At 34.2% G+C, this 27,114-nt stretch overlaps 2 protein-coding genes and 1 long non-coding RNA gene across 7 annotated transcripts; 1 reads left to right on the top strand and 2 right to left on the bottom strand.

Moving 5' to 3' along the window:
- Positions 1-672: 672 nt before the first annotated feature.
- Positions 673-3,473, bottom strand: LOC115965166. Its single transcript, XM_031084355.1, has 4 exons — positions 1,667-3,473; positions 1,322-1,526; positions 994-1,172; positions 673-887 (listed from the first exon to the last, which is right to left on the bottom strand). Exons 1-4 carry the CDS (start codon positions 3,471-3,473, stop codon positions 673-675), a joined length of 2,406 nt encoding a protein of 801 aa, XP_030940215.1.
- Positions 3,474-3,798: 325 nt separating this feature from the next.
- Positions 3,799-4,368, bottom strand: LOC115965744. Of its 2 annotated transcripts, none has more exons than XR_004086147.1 (3): positions 4,122-4,368; positions 3,951-3,985; positions 3,799-3,853 (listed from the first exon to the last, which is right to left on the bottom strand). It is a non-coding gene; the product is annotated as an uncharacterized LOC115965744 (long non-coding RNA). The 2 variants fall into 2 exon arrangements; XR_004086148.1 differs by having other exon boundaries at positions 3,808-3,853; positions 4,117-4,368.
- A 17,502-nt stretch (positions 4,369-21,870) lies between these two features.
- Positions 21,871-26,888, top strand: LOC115963012 (peptidyl-tRNA hydrolase 2, mitochondrial-like). Of its 4 annotated transcripts, XR_004085662.1 has the most exons (8): positions 21,872-22,385; positions 23,577-23,656; positions 23,815-23,851; positions 25,620-25,715; positions 25,790-25,994; positions 26,121-26,190; positions 26,302-26,434; positions 26,688-26,888. XR_004085662.1 is itself a non-coding variant. In XM_031081900.1 (5 exons), exons 2-5 carry the CDS (start codon positions 22,614-22,616, stop codon positions 24,928-24,930), a joined length of 303 nt encoding a protein of 100 aa, XP_030937760.1. In that variant the 5' UTR covers positions 21,871-22,385; positions 22,589-22,613; the 3' UTR covers positions 24,931-25,406. The 4 variants fall into 4 exon arrangements, 1 of the variants encoding a protein (XP_030937760.1); XM_031081900.1 differs by lacking the exons at positions 25,620-25,715; positions 25,790-25,994; positions 26,121-26,190; positions 26,302-26,434; positions 26,688-26,888 and adding exons at positions 22,589-22,787; positions 24,900-25,406 and having other exon boundaries at positions 21,871-22,385; positions 23,596-23,656; XR_004085663.1 differs by lacking the exons at positions 21,872-22,385; positions 23,577-23,656; positions 23,815-23,851 and having other exon boundaries at positions 25,427-25,715; positions 25,772-25,994.
- Positions 26,889-27,114: the final 226 nt, after the last annotated feature.

The following is a 27,114-nucleotide window of genomic DNA, read 5'->3' on the forward strand; positions in this document are numbered from 1 at the left end:
CGGTGAAAGAACCGGAAAATGAGCTAATTACCGGTTTTATGGTCGGACCGAGGTCCGACCGATGGTCGAACCAGTGACGTCATAAATAATTTAATTAATATTTATTTAAATTATATAAATAATTAATAATTTTTTAATATACTAAAAAACATAATTAAGCTCATGACTAGCATATTACAAAGAGTTCACTGCCACACATTTACTGATTTACAACATTTATCAACAAGTCATTGAAAGCCCATCAAAAAATCCTCCTCTAATTAGGCAATTGCAGGGAAAAACAGTTAACAATTTGCACAAAATGGTGACTTGGATTATCATTCATATTATATTCTATTCAGTAGATACACATTCATATTCTATTCAACAAACTCAACAATTTATACAAAATGGTAACTTGGCTTATCATTCTCCCTGCTTTGCTTCAAATCCACCCAAGTTACCATCCAACCCCAACCACAAAAAATGTAGGACATCCAAACAAACTCAACTCATCTATAGTTTTGTCTTCTAATAAAAAAATACACATACCACAACAATAAGTTCATTAGTCATTACATTTACATCCAAATGACAAATGAAAAATAACAAATAAGTTCATTACATCCAAATAGCAAATAAGTTATAAAGTTTCAAAAAAACTACTAAGTTTTAACTTTTAAGACCCAAGCTTCATTTGTCATGAAGAAAATTAAAATCAATATCATCATGTGAACCAAATGCTCCACCACTAGCATCATCATCATCATCCTCATCTTCATCTTCTTCAACTTCAACATGAATAGGATGATTTTTATCTCTAAATCCGGGTGGAGCATCATCTTCATCACCAAATGATTCCAAATTAATGTCATCATCATCATCCTCAATCACTTCATTGTCCATATCTATACAAATTCCAAAATCAAAGAACAATATCATTTCTCATAAATAATAAATGGTTTAATTAAAATATGCATCTAAGCAAAGAATTGTTATAACTTATAAACTAACCTCTTTGTACATGGCTAGAAGACCCTTCTTCAATTGGATAGGCTCCCTCTTCATATAATGCATTTTCTATCTCCTCATGATCAAGAAATGGAGGTTCCTCATCTTCCACTACCCAAAATTCAGTTTTATCGATACTTGCATAGTCAATAGGATCAAAATTGAACTTCTTCCTTTTGACTCTATATCATGAGATGAACATAATTAATAATTTGTTTAGTAACCAAATCACTTATATTTAACAATCACAAAGAACCCACTTGACCAAATCAATGAATCATTCATATTTCCCCACAAAAACATTGAAACAAAGAAACTATATAATATATACCTTTCTTTCAATCGGTAGTTATAATGAACAAATACAAGATCGTTAAGTCGTTGATGCTCCAATCTATTTCTTCTTTTGGTATGTATTTGTTCAAAAGCACTCCAATTCCGCTCACATCCCGAAGAGGCAGCTGTTTGGCTAAGGATCCGAATTGCAAACTTTTGTAAGGTTGGAGCACAAGATCCAAACAACTTCCACCACTCATCTAAGTTCCATATAAAACACAAAACAATAATACAATGAATCAATAAACACAACTACACTTATCCCAAAAATATAAAAAAGAACTATGATCTTTAAAACATATTTTTATTTTATTAGTAGTTAAAGTAAACATTATCTTACCCGGCTGAGATGTCTTGGCTGATTCTTGAGCAAGTTGAGTTCCAAAAGTTTGTTCACGCTCTCGAAATAGCCTTAATTCCTCCACCAACTTCAACCGACCAACTGAAACTTTTGACTCAATAACATCTGTCACAGCAAATTGTGTCTCTAGCCTCTTATTAAGAGTGGATGTGTCATATTGGAATGCAAGATTCAACCAATAAGCAGCAGCATGAATATCTCTATAGAATTGATTATCCCAACGATCCTTGATAATATTAACATAAGGCTCCCATAGTCTCTTCTTGTCCTTGAAAATTTTTTTAATTCCATCAATTGCTCTATACATGCCATCATATACATAACCCATAGCTGGTTTTTCATCAGAATCAACAATGCGTAATAAACGAATCAATGGTGACATAATATGCACAATTACATGACAATCATTCCAAAATTGATTATCAAGAATGATTTTCACCACTGCCTTTGCTTTCTTATCTTTTGCATATTTTGATTCAACATAAAATTTGCTAGTCACCAATGCTTGTAAGTCATGCTTATGTTCCTTAAGACTCCCTAAGGCAATGAAAGTAGTAGCAAACCTAGTTGGCCCTGGACGCACAATTTCCGTCCAATTTTTTCTAGTCCTCAACCAAGCTTGCAAAGCCACATGGTTATAAATGAACACAGTGATCTTGGATGCACGCTTTGCAAGTTTAGCTACATGATCCATCTTCCCAATCTCTTTAAAAATTAGGTTTAGGCAATGTGCTGCACAAGGTGACCAACTAATATTTCTATATTTTCCACACAAAATTCTTCCAGCAGCTACATAATTTGCAGCATTGTCAGTGACCAAATGTACTATATTTGCAGGACCAACCCAATTAACAATTTCATCAAACAAGTTGCTTAAATTAATAGCATCCTTAACCAAGTCAGAAGCATCAATAGAACGTATAAAGATAATACCTTTAGGACAATAGACAAGAAAATTAATCAATGTTCTATGCCTAGTATCAGTCCACCCATCAGCCATTATTGTACAACCAGTATCAGCCCAATATGAACGATGAGAATCAACAATCAATTGAACTTCTCTTTTTGCTTCTCTCAACAAAGGCACTCGAAGGGCATGATAATTTGGGCCTCTATATCCAGGACCATAAGAAGCTACAGCATTGAACATAGGCTGATAATAACTAGAATTCATAGCATTAATTGGAATGCAAGCATCATACATCCATCTAGCTACAGCCATATCAACCCTCCGCTTCTTTTCTTTACCAGCAAGCACACTTTTAATAGAAGGTTGAGCTCCCGGTGTTGTCCTAGGAGCGAAGTAATTACCAATATCACCAACCTTTCTCTTGCCAAGATTGGATCTTGGTGGCGGATTACTAGGACTACTTCTATTTCCCCTACCTAAGCCCCTACCTCTAGGAGTAATTTCTTGGACATCTTCAAATTCTGGTGAATCCTCTAATGGCGAATAATTAGATGCTTCTTGATCCTTTTTTGTTTGTTCTTTAGATTTTGAAATTTCCTTCAAATTCTCAACCATTTGGAACCTAACATCATAAGGCACACCCATACATGCAGCCACATCACCTTTAATTCCAGCTAGATGTCTTTTCATCCGATTAATGCCCCCTCCTTTATAAGTTTTCCCACAATGTATACATCTATAACTACTTCTTCCATCTTTCAACTCTTCAGTTACATGATCCCATGCTGGATCACATTTTGCCCTCACAGATGAAGAATTAGCATTAGACCCAGTTGTAGAAGCTCGTTCATTAGATGGCACAGAGGCAGATTCCATTTCACTCAACAATTTCAGACTGTAAACAATATTTCACAAACAATAATATGCTTTAAATCAAATCCACAACATACAATCCACAACATACTCAGTAAAATACAAATACACTCTAAACAATATTTCACAAACAATAATTCTCTGTAAATCAAATCCACATCATTGATCATACACAAAATCCACAACACACTCTGTAAAATACTCCGTAATTTATATTTCACAAATAATAACGTATAAAAATCAAATCCACAACATACTCTGTAAAATCTCTGTAAACTAATAATGGACAGATAGAAGTAACCACTTACCAGTGAAGTCACAGAACGCCAGAACGGAGAACCTAAGATGAAGCCGAGAACATGAATGGAGAATCTGAGATGAAGCTGAGAGAAATGAAAAAATAAAAAAATAAATAACCGAGAAAAGAAAATTATCAAAATTAAAATCAAAATCAAGTAATAATTGAAAGATCGCACTTACCCAGTGAAGTCCAGTGAAGTGAAGGAATGGAGAACCTTAGATGACCGAGAGAAATGAAAAAAAAAAAAAAAAAAAAACAGAACCGAGAAAAGAAAATTATCAAAATCAAGTAATCAAAATCAATTAATCAAGTAATAAAATCAAAAGAAAAGAATGTTATTGTTACCTTACCTGATGAAGCCGAGAAGCAGAGAGCAGCAGAGCACTTTAGAGGGCGAGACCGAGAACCCGTAAGGATGAGAAGGAAAAAACCCAAAAAGAAAAAAAAAACCCAATACTTCAAACCCGTGAGCTTGAGTGAGGCGGAGAGGAAGAAAAATGTTTGAGGCGGAGAGGGCGAGGCAGAGAGGAAGAGACTAGAGAGTGTGAGCTTGAGTGAGGCGGGGAGGGCGAGTCAAAGGGCAGAGAGCGTGAGCGACAGAGAAGGCGAGGTAGAGAGAGTGAGGCGGAGAGGGCGAGGCAGAGAGAGTGAGGTGGAGAGGGCGAGGCGGAGAAGGCGAGGCAGAGTGCGAGGCGGAGAAGGCGAGGCAGAGTGTGAGGCGGAGAGGGCGAGGTACAGAGACAGTGAGGCGGAGAGGGCGAGCGGCGACTGGCGATTAAGTGAGGCGGAGAGAGTGAGGCGGAGAGGGCGAGGTCTGAGCGGCGAGGTCTGAGCTTGGGTGAGGCGGAGATGTTGAGAGTCTTGTCTTGAGTCTGAAAAATGGAAATGACAAACACAAAATCAGAATGAGAGTGAGGCAGTGAGCTTTAGGGTTAGGAATTAGGATTCCAGCCTAAAACGACGTAGTTTTGGGCTGGAAAAAGACAAAAAAAATTAAAAATAAGTAACCGGTCAGAAACCGGTTTAACCGCGCCGGTTCCCGGTTTTCCGGTTGAACCGGCCGATTTTTACTGTTTCGCGGTTTTTATCTTATTTGCGGTTTTTTAATATAACCGGACCGGATTGAAGGCCGGTTCCCGGTTGAACCGGTCGGACCGACCGGTCCGGTCCGGTTTTTAAAACTATGGATTGGTCTCCTTCTAATCTTTTAGCAAAAAATAAAAAGAGGGAAAATATTTTGTTTTAAAAAGATAATAATAATAATTGTTCTGGCCCGCTCGACAGTGAACCGACCGGTGCTTCGTTTTGCCCTACTTTCTTCGTCTTCTTCACCTCAGCCGTCTCTCTCTCTCTCTCTCTCTCTATCTCTCTCTAGCCTCGTTCTCCCCCATTCAACAGATCTACTCTCTCTCTCTCTCTCTCTCTCTCCCCTATATATTCTCTAATCTCTTCTACTTCAGCGACGCCACTGCATAACTGCACCACTTCGTCGCTGACTCCATTGACCCACCACCAAAACGCCGACACTCCATTGATCTTTCCTTATTAACAGACACTTCCTTTTCTCTGTATTTTCTACGTTTTCTTTTATTTGCTTTCTTGGCTACCGAACGGGCAATCCTCTAGCTTGCTTTATGGGTTTGGATTTGATTAGATGGTAAATCTTATAGCTCGCGACATGGCCGTGTTTGGTTCTGATTTTGGTTATGATTACATGTTAATGTATAATGATTTACTCTTTGGAAATTTATACCCATCAATAACTTTTTTTTTTTTATATATATATATATATATATATATAGAAAATACCCATTAATAACTTTATTCAGTTGATCTGGTTGGTTTCATTGTAATCTGAGTTTTTTGTCAAAATTTTTTGAACGCATACTCTGTTTTTATATATATATATATATATATATATATATATATAGAAAATACCCATTAATAACTTTATTCAGTTGATCTGGTTGGTTTCATTGTAATCTGAGTTTTTTGTCAAAATTTTTTGAACGCATACTCTGTTGCCCTTGAGGATTAATGAGTTTTGTAGGTATAAATCTTGTTGTTTTACTTTTTATGAAGGACAATAAAGTATTTTTCATTCAACAGCAGCAAAGGTATACAGAGAAGTAGAGAACATAAAAAAAAAAAAACAAAAAAAAACCAATACTAGTTATATTTTGCTCAACTTACTCGGTCACTGCTGGTCCGCAAAATGCCGAACAAAGAGCTTGAAGCTTGGGCTGCTACCACTTGATTCACCAAGGAATGCAAGGAACCGATTCTTGTTTGAGGGATCCCAGTTGCACCGGAGACTGATCTGAGATTTGGGGTTGAGGCTGCTTCCAGCAGGCAAGAATGGCCTCTTCGCATCCCATCACCTACAGGGCCTTGGAGTTCTTCAAAGTTTGTCTTGCGACAGGTGAGTATCTCAAGGGCTTTAAAATGTGTGAGTTTTGCTTTTTGCCATGCATGGCTGTCACGTGGGCTCTAAACTTTTTTTGCCACATGGCTGTCTCGTGGGGGCAAATTTTCTTATATAAAAAAAAAAAAGTGGGGGAAATTTCATAAGGCAAGGTTAAAAAACAGCGGGGGAAATTCCTTTTTTGGTTTTTTATCGGTTCAGTTTTTAAAACCTTTGCCAAGGTAAGTATATTCATAATTTTGATGTATTTATAATAAATCATACAACTTATAATGTGAGCCATTATAAATACTTATTATATTCACATTGAATCGCATTATGGCATTATGTTAAAATAATATAAAATATAGTGTAATTCCTTTTGAATTTTTATAAACTCATGGTAGTAAAATTTTGAACTTTTTTAAAGGTTAGAAATAGAGTTTTCATTTATAGCAATTAAATTCATTAATTAATGTATTTAAAGTTCTTCATATGACCTAAAGAGAAAAAAATAGAAAATTAATAATAATAAAAAAAAAGACTGCTAACTTGATGCAATTACAACATCTAGGATACTACTTTATTATATGAGTTTGAGGGTCTGTTTGAGATCCGCTTATTTTGCTAAAGTTAAAATTTTTTTGCTGAAAGTACTGTAGATAAAGGTAAATATTAGTTGAAATAATACAGTGAGACCCATGAATAGTAGCACAATAAGCTGAATAGTAAAATAAGTTGGCAAAAAATAAGCTAGCCAAACAGACACTTAATTTGGTAAGGATGAGGTGTAAAGCACGCGTTATACTATAAAGTAAGAAATTAACACATCAACTCTTTTACTTAAAACTCAATACATTCTACGACATCTAATAACATCTTAATAAACTCCTAGCTTAGTTAGATTTTCATATGACTGTTAAAATTGATTAGGTGTAATTGTGTCCATTTTTTAATATGTGATTTAATGATGTGATATTTTGAGATTGAAGGGTGTAAAACTTGAGTTTTATACCACATCCTTATAGAATTTAATCTCTTATTATAAAATATATAATTTGGACATGAAATTTGATAACAGAAAAAGTTACAAACTTAGTTGCAACCTTAGGCCTCAACTTTCTCTAAGAAGCTGAAATGTGTGCAATGCACATGATAAGTATTAGTTGAGTTAAGTGTGGTTAAGTAATTATGTGCAAATAATGACACATGTCAACTTCTTAGAGAAAGCTGAAGCCTAAAGCTGCAACTAAATTTGTTGTTAAATTTTGTCCTTACATATCATTCATGAAATGATTTGTTGGTGATAGTAATTAAATAACTGATTATATATAATTTAATAATTCACCTATCAATACTAGAGTTTTAATAATTTCACATGAAAGAATTTTTTATATTCAAATTAATAGGTTTTTGTCATAACTTATGGAAATTTTTGTTACTTGGTTAAGAGTAATTTTGAGGCTCAAGTTATAACCTTTTGGTAATTGCATCATTTGTGGTATCTGTGTCTATTGTTTGAACCTTATTAGGCCCTTCTCCCACTATCTACATATCAAAAAAAGCTAAGAGTAACTCTTTACGCACATGAAAGGAATCAATTAAAAAAATTCAAATTTTAACTAAACTTTTAAAAAATTTTAGGGTTTAATTTGAAATTACCCAGAAATATAGAGGAATTATGTAATTTATCAAAGTTTTTAATAAAGGATAGTCACTTAGCACAAAATGGTATACTTACTTGGTGTTGTTAAATATTGAAAGTATTCACAAATGCACAAATCATACCGAAGTATAGTTTGGCAAAAATGAGATCAAACCCACAGGCATTTGTGTGAACGTAGGAAATTAATTAAATCTTGACTAAATAAATCCTAATCTAGTTTCATAAAATGGTTTATTTTAAAATTAAATTAATATAGCAGACAAATAAACTAAGCAAAGAGATTATTAAAGTATAAACAAGCAACAAAAATGAATTAAGGTTTTGAAATCCACATTCCCAATAGTTTTAATGCTTTGTTACTATTTGATAGTTTGGGAGTTAGAGATGTCATTGGATAGGCCTTTAATATTTAAATTGCTAGCTACAATCCTAGTAATCAATATCGACCATCCATTGGCCAATAGATCGGCTACCCATGACCTATATCAACCACTAAATGATCAAGATCCATCATCTCATTGTCAACTAAACACCGCTCACACCCTCTCCCAACAATAGCCACTCATCTAGGTTGGTCACATAATGGCTAAGATTGGACACCTTAAAGCGTTAGTTCATATTAACATATATTCACGATCATTAATTTTTTTCAAACTTTTGCATGACAATCTAGAAATCAATCTTATTATTATGAGAAAATATTATCCTTAAAATATATATTTTAAAATCTAAAGCATGTTTTTCTTTGCTTCCTAAATATAAAATCAAATAATCAATTGTATTTGTTAACAAACAAATCACAAGAAATATCCAATTTTAAAAAGCATTTAATCAATTAAGATAAATCCTAAATCATGAGAAAAATATGATTAAATTCATATTCAAAATCCTAAAGCATGTTTTTCTTTGCTTCCTAAATATAAAATCAAATAATCAATTGTGTTTGTTAACAAAAAAATCACAAGAAATATCCAATTTTAAAAAGCATTTAATCAATTAAGATAAATCCTAAATCATGAGAAAAATATGATTAAACTCATATTCAAAATCCTATCAATAAAGGACAAATATTGTGGAAAAAATCAAATCTCATAAATTGATAATCTTTAACAAGCTTCAATTCTCAACTTTAATTGAAAATTTAATTTCTCATAGTAATTAAAATAAAACACAAAAATAAGATACTAAACGTTAAATAGACAATTAAAATAGAGAATAAGGAAAAAAGACGGAGAAAACAATAGATGAACTTGTGCGGCACTGTTACGTTAAGCTTAAGCCCTTCAACCCTAGTGTTTCTAGCCGTCCTTATTTTTTTTTAATGTTTTCTCTACTATATAGAATCCTACACAAAGCCCTTTCTTTTCACAAGAGCAAAACCGAAGTGGTCCAATTGTCTCTCTTATTTGTGTTTCGATGAAGTAAGAAGAAAGCCCAACTTCATATACAACCTTAGTCTATGAATGGTGGTAGTGGGTTTATGAATAACTGAATTTGACAGTCACTTTTTGGGAAATTTGCCTGATCTGGTTTTGCATTGTATAAGGTTATCTAATTGGTCTAGTTTGGGTCGTGTTTTATTTAATCATTTATTTTTTAAACGAACAACAGTCTTTGTATTTTAGAGATCAAGAAAATGAACAATGGTAGAGGTCAATTTGTCATTAAAAAAAAAAAAAAAATTAAAGCAATGGCTGAAAATATTTGATGTCAAGCAAGCACGTGTGAGCTTGGACTCGACTTTGGTTAAAGACTTTAGAGCTTGTTTGGAATGTGATGCAAATTTCAGCTTATTTGAGTGTTTAGCTTTCATTTTTACTATTCATGGGTCTCATTTCACTTTTTGGTACTATTCATGAGTTCCGTTATACCATTCAGCTAGTTTTTATCTTTTTTCTATAGTACTTTCAGTAAAACATTTTCAGTTTCAGCTTAATAAGCTCTTTTCAACCGGTCTCAAGTCTTTTGGTTTATTTTTGAATAAGGAACTAATTCTTGGAATCAATTTCTACAATTTCAAAAAAAGAGAAGATTTGTGATGTCAAACAAGCAAGGATAAATCCAGGATTTCAAATTACGGGGGTGGAGTATAAGAAAAAAAAAATTTAATTACAAACTTCAAATAAGTATCCATATAATATTAATGAACAATCAACTAAGAAAAATACACAAAATCATTATTTATTAATATATTAAAATGCAATTATTTACCAACTAAAACAAAAGACACTATTTTTTTTTTTTTGCATCTCTATCTGTCTCCTATTTCTTACTATTGCCTCACTACTAACAAATAGTCAAAGTATCAAACACTAAACAATATTATATATTCTTTACAAATTCTTCTCTCTCTATATTATAACTTTATTCTTAGTTTTTGAATTTAGTTTCGAAGATCATTCCGAAATTGCTATTGCAACGGAATATTTTGGTACTGATGTAAACTATCAACCAAGACAAACACACAAAATTATTATTTCTTAATAAATTAAGATGTAATTATCTACTAACAAAGACAAAAGAAACTTTTTTTTTTTCATCTCTATCTGTCGACTATTCCCTATTGTTGCCTCACTACAAACAAATAGTTAGTGTCAAACACCAAACAATATTATATATTCTTTACATACTCTTCTCTCTCTATATATTATAAATTTATTCTAAGGTTTGGAATTTTTTCCGAAGATCGTTCCAAAATTTATATTGCAACGGAATATTTCGATACTGTTATATACCGATGCACCATTCCGAGATAATGCATATGATATATATAGTTTTTTTTTTTTTTTTTTTTTTTTTTTTTTTTTTAAATCTTAATAAAATGAAATAGATTGGTTGTAAATTTTTTTTTTTTTGAACTCCAAACGATAGAAAGACTTTATTGATCAAAACTGATATACAAGTATAACACCAAAACCAATGTGGTTGGCTATAGGGGGGGCAACAACGCCCATACCTCAGTGCCCCCAGAAACACAACTCTTTTTCTAAGGTTTACACATCTAAAGCTGAAAGACAGGGCCCGTGTTTACACCTTACACTCGGGTAGCCATTATTTTTTTATATTCATCCCACCCATCCCTCGCCCCATCCATGATGGTTTGAGGGTGTAATTGGATATGCTCAAAGTAGAACTGGTTTCTCACTTTCCAGATGGTCCAAGCTATTGTAGCCCACCTATTCAAATCCGTTGGGCTCAAAATGGTCAGCATGTGCTTGAAAAGGAGGAAAAAATCGCTTGCTGTGTTGCTGCATTTCTGAATCCTTCCTTTACACAGTCCCCATACGTTTCTCACGAACGGGCATTCCCATAGCACGTGGGTCACAGTTTCAGGGTGTTGGCAGCAAAACTCACAGTGTGCCTCCACGCTTACACGTCTCTTGTTGAGGTTGTCTCTTGTGGGTAGGCTGTTTGTACATGCCCGCCAGATAAACATATGGACCTTTGGTGGGACTTTAAGCTTCCAAATCCTCCTCCACGTTGCTCCCTGTGTTTGTGCTGATGAGTGTTCGGCAGTTTTGGGATATAGTAATTAGAGTGCCACCTGATAAGCAGATCGGACCGAAAATTTTTGGGCTTTGTTCTCCTTCCAAACCAGGGAGTCTTGTGTGTGTTGCTGTGTCAGTGGGATGGCCAAGATGTCTTCACATGTGCTACGAGTGAACAGAGTATATAATTTGTCTCTATCCCATTGCCTAGAATATTCCTTAATCAAGTCACAAACCCGTAACCCACTGGGGGGGTCATGCAGGAACACTAGTTTACGGGGCAGCCAATTGTGTGTGGCTACGCCAATAGTTCGTCCATCACCTACCTTTCAGCGTGCTCCTTCCTTTAAGATGTCCCTAGTTGCAAACAAGGATCTCTAAACCAAGGATGGATTACCTCCCAACTCAGCCTACATAAACGAGCCATTAGGAAAATACCGTGCTTTGTACACTCTATAGAATAAGGACTGAGTGTTGTGGATTAATCTCCATGCCTGTTTGGCAAGCATTGCCAAATTAAAAGCATGTAGATCCCGGAAGCCCATTCGTCCTTTCTTTTTATGAGTACACTATTTTCGCCAATTGATCCAATGTATTCTTTTTTCCTTTGATGTTGTCCCCACCAATACTTGGCTAGTAGGGAGTTTATATTATCACATATGGTTCTAGGCAGCTTGAAGAGGCACATAAAATAGGTTGGAATGGCTTGAACTACGGTCTTGATCAATATCTCACGTCCTACTTTTGATATAAACTTTTCCTTCCACCCCATCACCCGCTTTGTTATTTTTTCTTGTAGCTCCTTGAAGGTGTTTACCTTTGATTTACCCCCACTCATTGGTAAGCCCAAATATTTATCACAATCCGTCATTACCCTTGCCCCCAACAATTGTTGAATAGCATTCCTCACCTCCGGTTTTGTGTTCCTGCTAAAAAACAATGTTGTTTTTTGTCTATTGATAGATTGTCCTGATGCGGCTTCATACTTTCCCAAGAGGGTAGTTAACCGTTGACATTCATTCACTGTTGCACGGCAAAATAAGAGGTTGTCATCAGCAAATAATAGGTGAGATATACAAACCCCTTGTTGTAAAATATTACATATATAAATTTTGGTATTTTTTGTAAATAAGCAAGCAATATTTGTAAAGTAGGTACTTTCCAAGAAGTTTTCAACTCACCATTATTGGTTGTAAAATATTACATATATAAATTTTGGTATCTTTGTAAATAAGCAAGCAATATTTGTAAAGTATGTATTTTCCAAGAAGTTTTCACCTCACCATTTCACTCCTACCCACATGACTATCTGCTCCTCTCTTTTACATTCATTTCTTGTCTCACCTAACACTACTATTTCACCAATTCAAACTCATCCTCTGAATCTCCTATCACCTTCTTCTTTCTTTATGTATCTTTCTCACTGTAAAAAAAAAATTTGGGCCAGGGGGGCCGGGGCCCCCTTGTACCCCCTACTGGGTCCGTCCTTGCGAACAAACTTGTTCGTGGATGACGCTATTGAACGGCAATGAGCATGAATGCATAGTGATGGACAAAACATATTGAAGATTACAGGAATGTGGTTCTAAATTCTAATACCATATTGAGAGAACAAGAGAAACAAAAAATGAAATAAATTAATGGAATAAACTGTGTAATTTCTATTTTCTTTGTATTTTCTATACAATGAAATACACAAGTAGGCCTGAATATATAGACTTTGTAATTGAACTAGGGAAAAATTTTGCTCAATCAAGAATATCAACATGTTCAAATTTTGGCAATATAACAATATAAGGTTTATCCTAAGAGCACTCTCATCTGGTGTGTTAAATGTGCTAAATACTATAATATTTGGCATTTGACACATCAAACTCCAAAATATGAGCTTCATCAGGTGTTCTATATGTGCCATTTTTTTGGAACATGCTACAGTACGCTCTCAAATTTGAAAGTGTACTGTTCACCTTTACTATAATTTATATTACTTTTTTATTCTCGCTGGGCCCACTGCCTCTGTCTCCTCATCTCCTCTTTCTTCCCTCTATCTCCTCATTCCTTCACCGAAATGTATCTGCTCTCTCTCTCACTTCATTTCTTTGCTCTGTCTCTCTCTCTACTCCACGTCACTGCCTCCCTCTCCGATGAAACTCAGGCCGGAGCATCAAGCCACGCCACGCCACGCCACACGAACCCGATCTACACTCTCAGATCGCTGTCCACCAACACAACCACACAACCCGACGAAACTCAAGCCGGAGCATCAAGCCACGCCACACCACGCCACACGAACCCGATCTACACTCTCAGATCGCCGTCCACCAACACAGCCACACAAACCAGATTGCTGTCCACCAACACAGCCACACAAACCCGATCTACACTCTCAGATCGCCGTCCACCAACACAGCCACACAAACCAGATTGCCGTCCACCAACACAGCCACACAAACCCGATCTACACTCTCAGATCGCCGTCCACCAACACAGCCACACAAACCCGACCCACCAAATCCACAACAACCCATGGCCTAATCACCACGCCATGCCACGCCACGCCGCCGAGCTTGTCGTGCCATCCACCACGTCATCGAAATCTCCCACCATCGAATTTCTCTTAATCGGCCTGTAGTGGTGGGTTTTTGGGTTTGTTTGATTTGGGATGTGGGTTTGTTTGATTTGGTTGTGTTTTTTGCCGTGCCGATCTCTCAAGTTGTGTTGTGTTGTGTTTTTTTTTTTTTTTTTTTTTTTTTTTTTTTTTTTAAATTGAGGTGGCGTTGGTGGATGTAGGTTTGTGCCAGTGGTGGTTGTGCCGTTGTTGTTGACGATGAGGATGAGGATGATAGAGAGTAATTAATATATTATTTTAATGTGTAGTAAATATTATTTTAATGTATAGAATTGAAGTATAGAACATCTGATAAATGGCATGTTGTAAAATGATGTGTTAAAATGATAAAGTAAGTTTTTGATGTGTTAAAATGACATTTTTTATGAGAGAGCTGATGGGAATGCTCTAACATTGAAAATCACATTAGTATTATAAACAACCACCGTTACTACACTATGTTGTAAGTATATTGTAACCATGTTTCGAAAATAAGATATTAGTTTTTTTTTTTTTTTTTTAATCGTGTTTTGAAAACATAATTTCAATACAAATAAATTACTCTTTTTCCCTCTCAAAAAAAAATTATTCTTTTATTTTAATTAAGTCAAGAAAAAAGAAATTGTAAAATTGTGTCTAGAAGAAAATTTTTAGAATGAAAAACACAATTTTAGAAAAGATGTTAAATTTTCCAAGTAAATTAAAAATATTACTATTTTAATACAACCATTTAAAAATAATATTTTGCAAAGCAGTTTTATAAGACGTTCTCATTAGGCCACCTTATAAGATGGTCTCATTGGACCACCTTTTCTATGGCATGTGAAATTTCACATTAATTGTTATGAGAAATAAGTTTAATATTATTGTCTTACAAAATACTTTTTTTTTTTTTTTTTTTTTTTTTTTTAAATCAGAACAAGATACTTTTTCAGTGAGCATATATCACTTTACCTAATTTTCAATGAGCAGATATCACTATACCTAATTTGAGTAGCGCAAAGGCAAAAAAAAGAGTGAAGGCTCCACACGCTACCGGCATAGTGTGGCCTTTCTTTAATTAAACTAGTATGTAGCCCGTGCTACCGCATGGGAATGGATGTATTATTAATCATGAGTTTATTCATGTTTAAAAAGCTCAATTAAGTCTAAATTCATATTGTTAACCAAAAAATTTCATTAACAAAACTTAGCAGTATATATATATTTATTGATGAGAATGAGTGGTGGGGTAAGATAGAACAGATGAAAGGAGGGGAAGAGGAGATGATAATTAAGCACAATTTCAGTCGAGCAGGCCAACAAACCTTATATGATATAGCTTATCAACTGGGGCTTTACTTGTAAGTACTTATAAATAATTGGCATAAGAGTGGTTTGTGTGCATAAGTGAATTGTGAGTTGGGTGTATAGGAAATGTTGTTTGTATTGTCTATCTTCTAGCTTAGATGAGTATAGTTTGATTGAATTTGTATAATTTATTTGTGGGAGCTATGTGATGTGTCATCAGTGGATGGTTTACTTTTATTTTATTATATTGTGTGCTTCCACATGAGTGTGGTTCACTCTCATCACAATGACATAAAATATGCTTTGGACAAGAAAGATTGTGCTTTATTATTTAGTAGGTATTGTTTGGTAGATTGGATGTAGAAATGCGGGGATTTTTAGTTAGAAATGCGGGGATTTAGAAAGAGCTTACCAAACGGATGCGGGGATTTAGCAAGTATTGTGCTTACCAAACACTACTTTATCTATTTTACCAAACCATTTTTAGAAAGAGCTTGTAACTCGTGCAAATGCACGGGATTTTTATTTAATAATTTTTTAATAATTTTTTTGTTGTATTTTTGTAGCATCTCAAAAGTATTTTTCTTTTTTATATAACATCATCAAAAGTAAATCAAATCATACTTCATTATAGTAAAACATATTAACACACTTTGAATAAGGGGGAAAAAATTAAACTTACAAAAGTGGAAAAACAAATAGTTTTCTTCATAACATCATAAAAATTTAGGTACATAGCTCAAAATAACATTTATAATCTTAAAATGAACCAAAAGTCAAATAGTTTAACCCCTGAAAAGTTTATGGGTCTAATGTTGTGAGCAACCAAGCCATTGATGATCTTTTTGCATACCTGGACATATCAGAACTTTTAAAAAAAATATGTTAAATTGATTCCAAATGAAAAACACATTTAGATGCAAAATTGGTTCTACCATCTCAAATCTAAATCACATGAATTAGTGTTAGATAGCTTATCATTTCTTTTTCCTTTCAACACGTCTAATAAAAATCTCTAAATCGGAAAAAATAAATAAATAAATAATTATTTTTATGGTAAGCATTAATCCCTTGGACAATAGTATCATTAAAAGTACATAATCTAAGCATGAATCTCCATTAATACACCAAAGAAACCATGCATAGATTATGCAGTCCTCTCCAATCATCTTAAGGGTCACATTTATATAAAAAAAATCCTCTTATTTCCTTTTAAGTTGTAAACTTATAGTTATTTCTTTCTGCAGACTATGCATGTGTGATCCTAACAAAAATTAAAGGTTTAGAGATTAATCCAGAGAGATAGAGAATGAGAAGAATGAGAAGAAGTCCATTGGAGAAACAACGGAATCAACCTAATGGAAGTCGATAAAGAATGAGAAGAATGATAGTTAGAATGTCCTAACCTGCCAATTTTATCTAGCAATATTTCTTGAAAACACCTGGTGAACATCATAAATCTGTCTAAACAGAGGTAATTCAAACAACAAATACGTAATGGATAGAATCTATTACAAAGTATAAGATAAACGAAAGAGAAATTAGTCTTTCATAAACAATGCTGACCTAATCTCCAAGTATGTTTGATCATATCTAAAACAAAATAATAAAGTACCAATATACCTCATTGTCATAGTCAATCTTTCTTTAAAAGACTGATTTTCAATTGGTAATCTTATCACTTCTATGATACCAATTCTATTAAATGCTCTTCAATTGGCATATCTCATCCATATATGTAAAGAAATCACACTGGGTTAATTATATAATGCTAAAAATTGTAGAACTTTAAAAACTTAGATACCAAAATATTATAAAATCAACTAAAACTCAAATATCTTAAATTTCATAAATATATATTATATGTGTTAGGATTGAGTTGTTAGATTTTATTTTTTTATTTTTTATAATATTATACCACTTGATGATTTTGTATAAGATTATTATTTTTAAAATCTTTCCATTATAATATAGATTTTCTTTATTGAATACCATAAAATATTTTTCATTTCATTTTCAAGGTCAATACTAAATACGGAAAAATAAGATAATTTTCCTGAATTCATTTTTTTGAATAAGAACTCATTTTTTTGAAAAAAAAAAAAAATTTATGTTGAACCAAACAGAATATTTTGGAAGTATAGAGCGTATAGACTCTAGAAAAGCAACGTATTTAAATGGTAAGTTTATATATATATATATATATATATATATATGTAAGGACTCAATTTGTAACGACCCCAAGTTGGTGTGTTGGGTTCGAACGTTAAAGGCCTAAACAATAAATTTGTAGAGAGTGGGCTGAAAGGCTAGATCTTGGTCACCAGACGGTGGTTAGTCATGGTTTTCATGGTAATCGCACTAGGATGAACCCAGCGTATCTAACAAGACTTTTTTCCGGCATGGCCTGAGTGGCTCTGGTCCTTAGACTTCGTTCGAGGAACTTCCTGATCTTATTATTCTCCTTTTTTAGGACTCCGTGGTCTGGGAGACCATCTGTCCCCCCTCTCTTCTTGGTTGCTTCCCCCTCCTTTTATACTAGCTTTTCCCCTCTCTTATGCGTCCACGTGTAGGTTTCGCTTTTTAGGGCTGGTACTTGTCTTTTCAGCCCATACCCAAAGTGGTTAGGGGTGGTTGTTAAAGCTGAAGAGCATGGTGAAGAGCATGGACCTGCCAGGCGCAGAGTACTTGATTGCAGTATTGGCAGCCTTTTACTTGGGCCGCTCCTTCACTGTGCTCGCCCTTTCTTTTAGGAGCGCTCTGGGATGCCGAGGACAAAATCGTCCTCGGCTATATCCTTAGGCTATTTGGACTTTCATTGTATGTCCTCGGCAATGCCTCTCCTCGGTTCGGGCCTTGGGCCCTAATGTAAAGTGGGCCAGAGTCATAAATTCTCTGGCCCCACAATATATATATATATATATATATATATATATCATCTAATAAAAATTTATTAAATAATGTATAATATTGTGAAAAACTATAACACAAGAAATAATTTGAATCTTAACCTTTTTTTTTTTTTTTTTTAGGTTGACTCGTTTTATGCATATGACTATATATACACACAAGTGATTATTGACGCATAAAATAATTTCTCCCCATTCTGAATCATTACAGTTGCATCTTTAATCTCTACCTTACCTTTTCTTTTTTGTTTTTGGCTATTTTTCCTTTTTTGGGCAATTATCTGATCTGTGCCTTAGGTGTCAATTCCTCGAAAGCACGTTACGTGTTTTGACAAAAGGATGAAACGTGGATTGATGGAAATCCCACCACGTGAACACTTAGAACAATTTCCACTTCAATTGAATTTGGGATAGATGTTTACACACACTTTTTTTTTTTTTTTTTTTTAATGCACATAGATGTTTTGACTTTCAGATGTAGGAGCCGTTTGGTAACGTTATTCTAGTAATATTGTTTGTATTTTTTTTAAAATACATGTGAGTGAAAAAGTGTGTGAAAATACATGTAATGTTGTTTAAAAATTGAAAATATGTTGTTAAACTACTCTACCAAACGGGGACCTTAGACTTTACACTACAACACATATTTAGTCTAGATTTATATCTCTAATAAATAGAATATGAACAGCCTATCAAATAATTGACCAATAATAATAACATAAACAATAAAAAAGAGCTGACCTTTGATAAGAAAATAAGTAGCTAAAAAGCCTCAGTTCGTTCGCAACAGAGTTTCCCAATTTTACGACAATCTGGAGGGAAAAAAATCACACAAAATAAGGACATGAATTGTAAAAACATAGATGACCTTTGTTAAGACAATAATCTGTTTAAAGACCCTTTATCAGTCAAATATTGTGACTACGGTTTATGAATAGTAGCTGTAATAGTGAATAAACAGTAAAAATATTGGCTTGAAACGCGTGCCAAAAAAAAAATAACACACACACAATAAAGATGTGAAATTCTACCTGACGATTCTACCCCAAAAAAAAAAAAAAAAAAAAAAATCCTACCTGATTCTTATAAAGTTAAGCCTTGTTGTTTATTTTATATATATAATTATTAATTACTATTCACTTTTTATGACCCATACCATTACCTGACCACCTAGGGACTCTAAATTTTGAGACTTCTAGTTTCAACCATACACGTGGTGGAGGTAGGATGGGTAATTGATAAATGTTGTTTGGTAAAATCAAAAAGTCGCTCTTTGTGCTTCATAAAAATGACGGAAGAACTGATGAAGAAATAAAGAAAGAAAAATTGGAAGAAAAAAGGTAGAAGAGTTAGGATGCTGGAGATTTCTCTTCAAAAAAAAAAAAAAAAAAAAGGATGTTGGAGATTTAGAGATGAGCTAAGAAAAGTGTGAAGACTGCTTATTAGCAAGCGCCTACCCAGATGCATCTGCTAGCGAAAGCTAGTGTTGTCTGCAACTATATGGTGGTGCAGATTAGGTAAGTTGCTAAAATTACATTAAGCTTGAAGTTTTTTTTTGGGAGGGCAAGCTTGAAGGTGGCTTCGCCTCATCACCACACTCACGGCTTCGCCTCACTGTCCACCATTGGTTAAGGCTTCTCATGCTGACGGATCAGCTTCTTAGTCTCAAGACTCAGGTATATTTTCTTCCTTTTTCATATATCTTTTTCTCTATTTGGGAATATGATTTTTTCCCTTTAAATTTATGTACATCTCTCTGGTATTTTGTTTTTTCTTTTTTTGGGTGTTTTCATTTGCTTATTCACAAAAACGAAGGAATAGGAGTAATCAAACCTTTCGTTTTGCAGAGCAGGACCTTAAAAATTGTGAAGAAAAGTACAATCGGAATAGATGGAGAACCTCTGCCTATATAAGATACAGAAATACATGCATCATTGACACCGAGATATTCTTTTGAAATTCCATAGCATTAATTGAAGAAGAGGGGAGCTGTATATTGAAGGAGACGAAGGATTTTGGGTTTTGATTATTGTAGAAGGGGAGGTGAATTTGAAAATACGCGGGTGTGAAGAGCAGAATGTTTTATTCACCCAAAAAAAAAAAAAAAAAAAGAGCACAGCATAATCTGATTCCACTTAATTTTAGACGGATTGAGGAAAGACACGTCACATAATTAGGGTTCTAATTTGAAATTGCAATCTGAACACGTGGCATAAAATTAAAGATCTAATTTAAAATTGTAATTTGAGTTTTTATCTGCTTCATCTATTATTTTATATATATAGATAAGGTGGGAAAGTTATCATAAATAAAAATAAGGTGGGAAATTTTAAATCTACCCAAAAACCAAAAAAAAGAAAAAAGACATTTTTTTTTAAGAATATGTGGATGGCATTAAAAAAATCCTGTTAAATCAATATTAAAAATATGTTCTTATAAATATATATATATATTAATTATTGGATTTGTATAGGGATTATACTGCAAGTAATTTTTGTTTTTTTGTTTTTACAACTAAGAAAAATGATAAGTTGCAGTTGCAATCTATCTAATATCAATTTTAGTATGCAGTCTTACTAACACAAATTTGCATACGCAACACAATGTGCCCAACTCGTACAAAATTTGAAAATTCTTTTGTTGTTAAATAAAAAATCTAGTGTTTGGACTTTGTTTAAAAATTTTATTTTTCAGCTTGATAAAAAAAAAAAAATCATTTTAGAATGAACACTGAAATTTATTGTATTTATTATATAAAAGAATTGCACATAAGGCCACCTAGGTTTACTGGGCCTAATTTGACTGGTCAGACTAAAGGCCCATAAGAGAGTCAAGACTCCATACTCCAGAATTTTGTGGTTTTGTTTATCATGAGGACCTAATTTGACTGGCCAGACTAAAGGACCATAAGAGAGTCAAGACTCTATAATATAGAATTTTGTGGTTTTGTTTGTCATGAGAGAGTTTAAATTTTACATATATTTCAAAGATATTTACATTTTAATAAGAGTAGTTTTAATGACGATATTTGGCAATAAGGAATCTAACACAACTTTGCAAAGCGGGGGCCTTGGGCCGCGTTTTTTAAGCCGTGGCTATAAAAAACGCGGCCCAAGATAGACTGAAGCCGCGTTTCATGAAAACGGGGCCATAGACGGGTTCTTAGGCCGCGTTTTTTAAGCGGGGCCTTAGATGGGTTCTTAGGCCGCGTTTTTTTGAGCTAAAAACGCGGCCTAAGGACCTTCGTATTTTATTTGTTGGCAAACTTCTTTTTTTTTTTTTTTTTCTTTTCCTTAACTGTGGCCGCATTTTAAAAACGCGGCCCAAGATAGACTGAAGCCGCGTTTCATAAAAACGGGGCCATAGACGGGTTCTTAGGCCGCGTTTTTTAAGCGGGGCCATAGACGGGTTCTTAGGCCGCGTTTTTTTGAGCTAAAAACGCGGCCTAAGGACCTCCTTATTTTATTTTTTGGCAAACTTTCTTTTTTTTTTTTTTCTTTTCAAACTGGGGCTGCGTTTTTTAAATGAGGCCTTAGATTTTGCCTATAGCCGCATGTTAAAAATGCGGCTTTAGGCTTTGTTTAAATACCATTCTTTTAGTCTGAAGCTGCGTGTACAAAACGCGACTTTAGTCTGGGATGGGGCCACGTTTATTAAACGTGGCTTCAGATTTTTCCTATAGCCGCGGGTTAAAAACGCGGCTTTAGGATTGGTATAAATAGTTACACGAAATTTTGCTAAGCCCTTTTGCTCCCCAAATGTCCTTTTGCTCCGATCAGATCAGATCTCCCATTCTATTTCTCTCTTCTGCGTTTCCCATTCTTTTCTCTCTATTCACAGCATGTTTTTCGCTCATCTATCTCTTCTCATCTGACTAAGTTTTGGTTGGATCGAATCGGTGGTGTGTTTCGATTGTGAAGTTGAATCGGTGGCCGACTTTGATGGTGGGTCGTTTCGGTGTTTGCTGGATCCATTTGGTGGTGGCTTTCGGTGCTTGCTGGATCCGTTTGGTGGTGAGATTTGGTGCTTGCTAGGTCTTTTTGGTGGCTGGGTTTCATTGGTAGCCAGGTTTTGGTGGTGGCTGGGTTTCCCATTTTCTTCCACAGGCTGCAGCACTACTCGACCATACTCACCAGTCACCACCCAGTCTCTCTGCCCATAACATCACAGTGACTCTCTCTCTCTCTAAAAAGCCACAACAAACCCCATGTTAGGCTCGTTTGGGAACTCTTTCCAGTCTCCAAAGAAGGTGAGTATTTCTCTAAATCTCTTCCTTTTTTTTCTTTCTAGATTTAATTTTAAAAAAAATTAAATTAAATTTCCTTGCTTTCTCTCTGTTTGGCTTCCAAGATAATAGAGGAAGAGGAAGAGGAAAAGACAATCCGGAATATCCTCCCTTACGTTGTTATTTTTTTTGTTTTTATTTTTTATTTTTTGTTTTACAATAAGAAGCAGCAGCAGCAGCAAAAGCAGAACAATGGTTAGCATTAACCCAGAGAACTTTATTCCAGGCCTTGTCATTGGTTTCATTCTATTGGGCTTTTGTTGGATCTATCTAAGTCCCCAAAAAAACAAAACCAATAAGAAAAATTTCGTACCAGGCAAACCGCAATTTGCTGTCTCAAATAATAGTGACCAAGAGCTCAAAATGGTTTGTTTTGCCTTATTGACTTGACCTCCATACGAAAGTTTTATGCTTGCAACTTTGTTATTGTAGAATTTTACTTCATGGGTTATGTTTTTAAAGTTGTTTTGCCAAATGGGTTACATTTGGAGGTTAACTTGAGGTGTCCAATCTTGTTTGGTTATCATTTTATTGTGAATTTATATCATGAGCAGCACTTTTCAATGGAACTAGCAGTGATGCTCACAAATGGTAGTAGAAAATTTTGCATTGCTACATTTGTTGAATTCCTATAGCTGTTCTGTTGATATATAGTGGGGGGAAAAACTGACCTTTTATTAATTCTTTTTGATGCTTCTGGGGTGCTTGTCTAATTCAAATGCTACATATAACACAATAAAGCCATAAAAAATTTTTGGGACTGTCAAATGCTTCCTCAATTTTAATGATAAATGTTGTGATTCTCTTACTCTCTTGTGTTGATGTGTATAGTTAGTTTAGAGCTGTAGATTTAAGACATGGAAAGAACAAAGTGAACCTTATTGGGTTTGTTTAGGGACTTGCTTTAGTAAAAAAAAAAAATGATCATTATATGCACGCAGCCAATACAGTTGTACCTCTCCCAGACAGTTGTTTGGATGTCTGAAAGTATGGAGTTAGTTATGTATTGGGCTTCAGATCAATTGATGAGGCAGATTTGATGTTTTTGTTTTTTTGAAAAATTCTATGTTTTCTCAAATGGTGTGTTTATATCCGGTTGTGGTAGTTGGGTAGATTTGACATTTTTGTTTCTTGAAAAACTCTTTGTTTTCAAAGGGTGAAGTGCTTATCTCAGGTTCTCATAGTTAGACAAGACTTAAAGATGAAATCAGGAAAGATTGCATCTCAATGCGCTCGTAAGATACTAAAATTGCTATTAATATTTTGGTCTTCCATTTGATTGCAATTTTTAATTTCTTTTGGTCCAGTACTTCCCGTCTCTCTTCACTCAGCAGTGACTTCTTGATTTCTTTTGTTAACCAGATGACTAAATATTCTTTTTATGATCTTGCAGATGCTGCCACTGGCATGTATGTGGATTTAATGCAAAGGTATCATTGTTCTGATTATGAGTCTCCTCCTTGTGCAGAGAAACCTGCAACTTTGTTCCTTATTATATATTGCATGTGCACTAAATTTTCAAGCTTCAGACTGTCAGCTTGATCTACCATGCACCATTTTTTACATCTTTAAAAGTTATTCTAATAGCAACCACTCTTATATTTTGTCCTTTTCACCATCTTTAGCCAAATGGCTAAAATAAAAATTATTTGCTTGGTAGAGTTGTTTAGAAAATATCAAAAACTGTGTACTTGGTCACATTTAAGGCAAAAAATCAGTTCCTTTTCCTTTTAACTCAAGAAAATTTACAGTATCTAAATGTGCAGCGTGCAACCAAAGATGGCAATTTTTCAAGTTTCTAGTCTTGAATACAGAGATGACAATAAGTTTGTATTTTCTTACTTTTCGTGAAGATGTTTAATGATGAAGTGAATCTAGACAACCCCACCTTTCCTTTATTGTTGTTATTATTATTATTATTATTATTATATTTGTTATTTGGTTGGTTGAGGCTTATATGGGAAGTCAATAGGTCTGACAAAAGTGATCAAATATATATATATATATATATATATATATATATATCAACTCACGAATAGAAGATGAGGTGATGTACTTTTGACCCTTTATGCCTATAGGTATGGTGAAACTATAGACTTGATTCCTAGGAACTATTAGTGGCAGAAAATAAAGAGAACAAAAATATTGTAATTATGTGCGACATATAATTGATGATGCTCTTGTTTGACTTATTATTTTTTCTATAAAGTAATATTTTTTTAAAAAATTATTGAAAGAAAAGTTGGATTGTTATTAATGATACTCTTGTTTTGCTTTTATTTTTTATTTGTGAAGTAATAAATTATTGAAAGAAAAGTGTGTTGTTTGGATTGTTAATTGCTTGCACATAATTATTTAGTGGGCTGGTCTTATGTTTATTTATTAATATTTTTGGGGCAACGTTGATATTTCCTTTCTAGTGTTCTTTATTTTTCAAAAGGACATCTTATATTGTGCTTCACTTTTGGCTTCCTGCAGCCAACACTATGACTGCATGGGAAATACATAAATACATTATACATGAAAGGGATGGGTACATTTTCAATCTCAAATAACTTGCATTATGTCATATGCATGCCTCATCACCCCATGCAGCCTAGGCACACCCTGTAGCACCACCCCATCAGCACCACATGCACTGCCCATGCAGCACCACAGGCACTGCCCACAAGGGACCACATTCAAATTTTGGTTCTGAGAATTAAAAAATGTGACAATTAATGTCAAGTTTGGAGGATAATAATCTAGGAATTTTTTTGTTAATACATATAATTTAGGATTTTTTTTTTAATTTATTTATAAGTATAATAATCTAGGAAGTTAAATAAAAGGTGCAAAAAAAAAGGTAAAAAGGTTGTCTCCATACGATGTATATGATTAAAGCTTGCATGCATTTATTTTGTTTTTAATATGTTACATTGTGCGGGCAAAGGTGCAATGAAACCAGCAATTTTGTCATTCTTAGTTGATATATAAGATTAATAGCCAATAGCTCTATAGGAGAATATGATAGAATCCGTGATCATGTGAAATCTTTGGAAGGGACCTATGATGTTCTCATTAGTAAAGAACCCATTCATTGTAAATTAGTGTCTTAATGCCCCTCTTGTTTTTGTTTTTATTTTCTGTCTCTAATAACTTATTAAAGTGCTGGTCTTGCGTTAAATATAACATATTCCATGTTTACTCTATTGTTAGAGGTATTTGGTGGAGTTAATTTGCAGCTTCTTTGTTGCATCATGGACTAGGGTTGTAAAATACCATGGGCGACGGCCTAGCAGGCGGCCTAAGCAGGTATACTTGATTATAATTTTTATTTTCTTGGATGTCATCTGATATTTCCTAAACAGCTTGTGTACATAATTCAGGCTATTCAGTGGTATTTTGCTTCCATCTATGGGTTGAACAGGTTTTTGTGGCCAATCATACCTCCAATGTCATCAAGAAATGGAGGAATTCCGAGCAGTGGGTTTTGGGTTAGAGGCTTCGCCAATTGAAGCTGAATGGGCTCTCCATTTATTCTGAATGGAGAGGATCGATCTGCATTTTCGATATATAGATACAAACATAAATGTAAGAAATTTGATTGTATCAAATAGTATTATGTTTAGAAAATAAAACAATGTTTGTGTTAGCTTTTTAGTTTAGCTAAGATTAGTTTGGTTATAGCTCAGATAGTAATACATTTATGGTTTATAGGAAAACCAGAAGACGAAGCATCCGCAATTGCTTTATGAGGCCAAGTTGAATGGTGTTCTTCAAGGAGGAAGTAAGCTGAAATTTTTTTGTTGAGACTTGAAACTTGAAAACTATCATGAGCTTTTTAGCCTGGTTATGTTGTTATGGTTATTAATGAGTCCATTTTTTTGTGACCCATCAGATGGTATTGCGAATATGAAATGGTGCGAATAACATTCTTGTCCTTGACCTTCTTGGACCAAGTCTTGAAGATCTCTGTCTACTGTGGGAGGAAGTTTTCCTTGAAAACAGTCTTAATGTTGGCTGAGCTAATGGTAATCACTTACTTTTACCTTGTCATAGCTTGCTGCAGCCTATGTTTTGCCATGTTTTTAACTGTTATAGAATTGTTGTTCTTTTGGGTTTCGTTGGTCTTATTTTTTATATTTCTTTTCAGGGAATCTTCATGTATTATATTTGGTCTTAAGAGTTGTGTTCATTATAAAATTTTTGTCTCCCCCCCACCCCCCTTTCACCCCAATCTATATATGTTATCCATTTTTTTCTTAAATTTGTTATATTTTTCAGGTTTATATTATTGATTTTGGACTTGCAAAAAGATTTCGGGACCCCACGACAAATCGGCATATACCTTAGATCCTTGCTTGAAATCTGGTGTGTTTTTTGTTTCTGATTTCTGTTCTGGATGGTCTAACCATGTTAAATGTATATTTTACCCATATTTTCATTTAATATGGTTCAGTTAATGTTAAATGTATACATTTTAAATGCTTTTCTTCAAATTCTGAATGGAATTCTATGGTTGACGGATAAGTTTTCCTTCTTAAGCCATCTGGGCTAGGAAAAAAGAAAAAGAAAAAAGGGCTATAGCCGCGTTTTTAAACGCGGCTAAAATATGTCCTACAGCCACATTTAAAAAATGCGGCTATAGTTGTAACCTATAGCCACGTTTTAAACGCGGCTATAGCTTTCACTATAGTTGTCAACAAGGGTC

This window comes from Quercus lobata, chromosome 10 (genome assembly GCF_001633185.2).
Source record: "Quercus lobata isolate SW786 chromosome 10, ValleyOak3.0 Primary Assembly, whole genome shotgun sequence".
In the NCBI taxonomy this organism is placed as follows: Eukaryota; Viridiplantae; Streptophyta; class Magnoliopsida; order Fagales; family Fagaceae; genus Quercus; species Quercus lobata.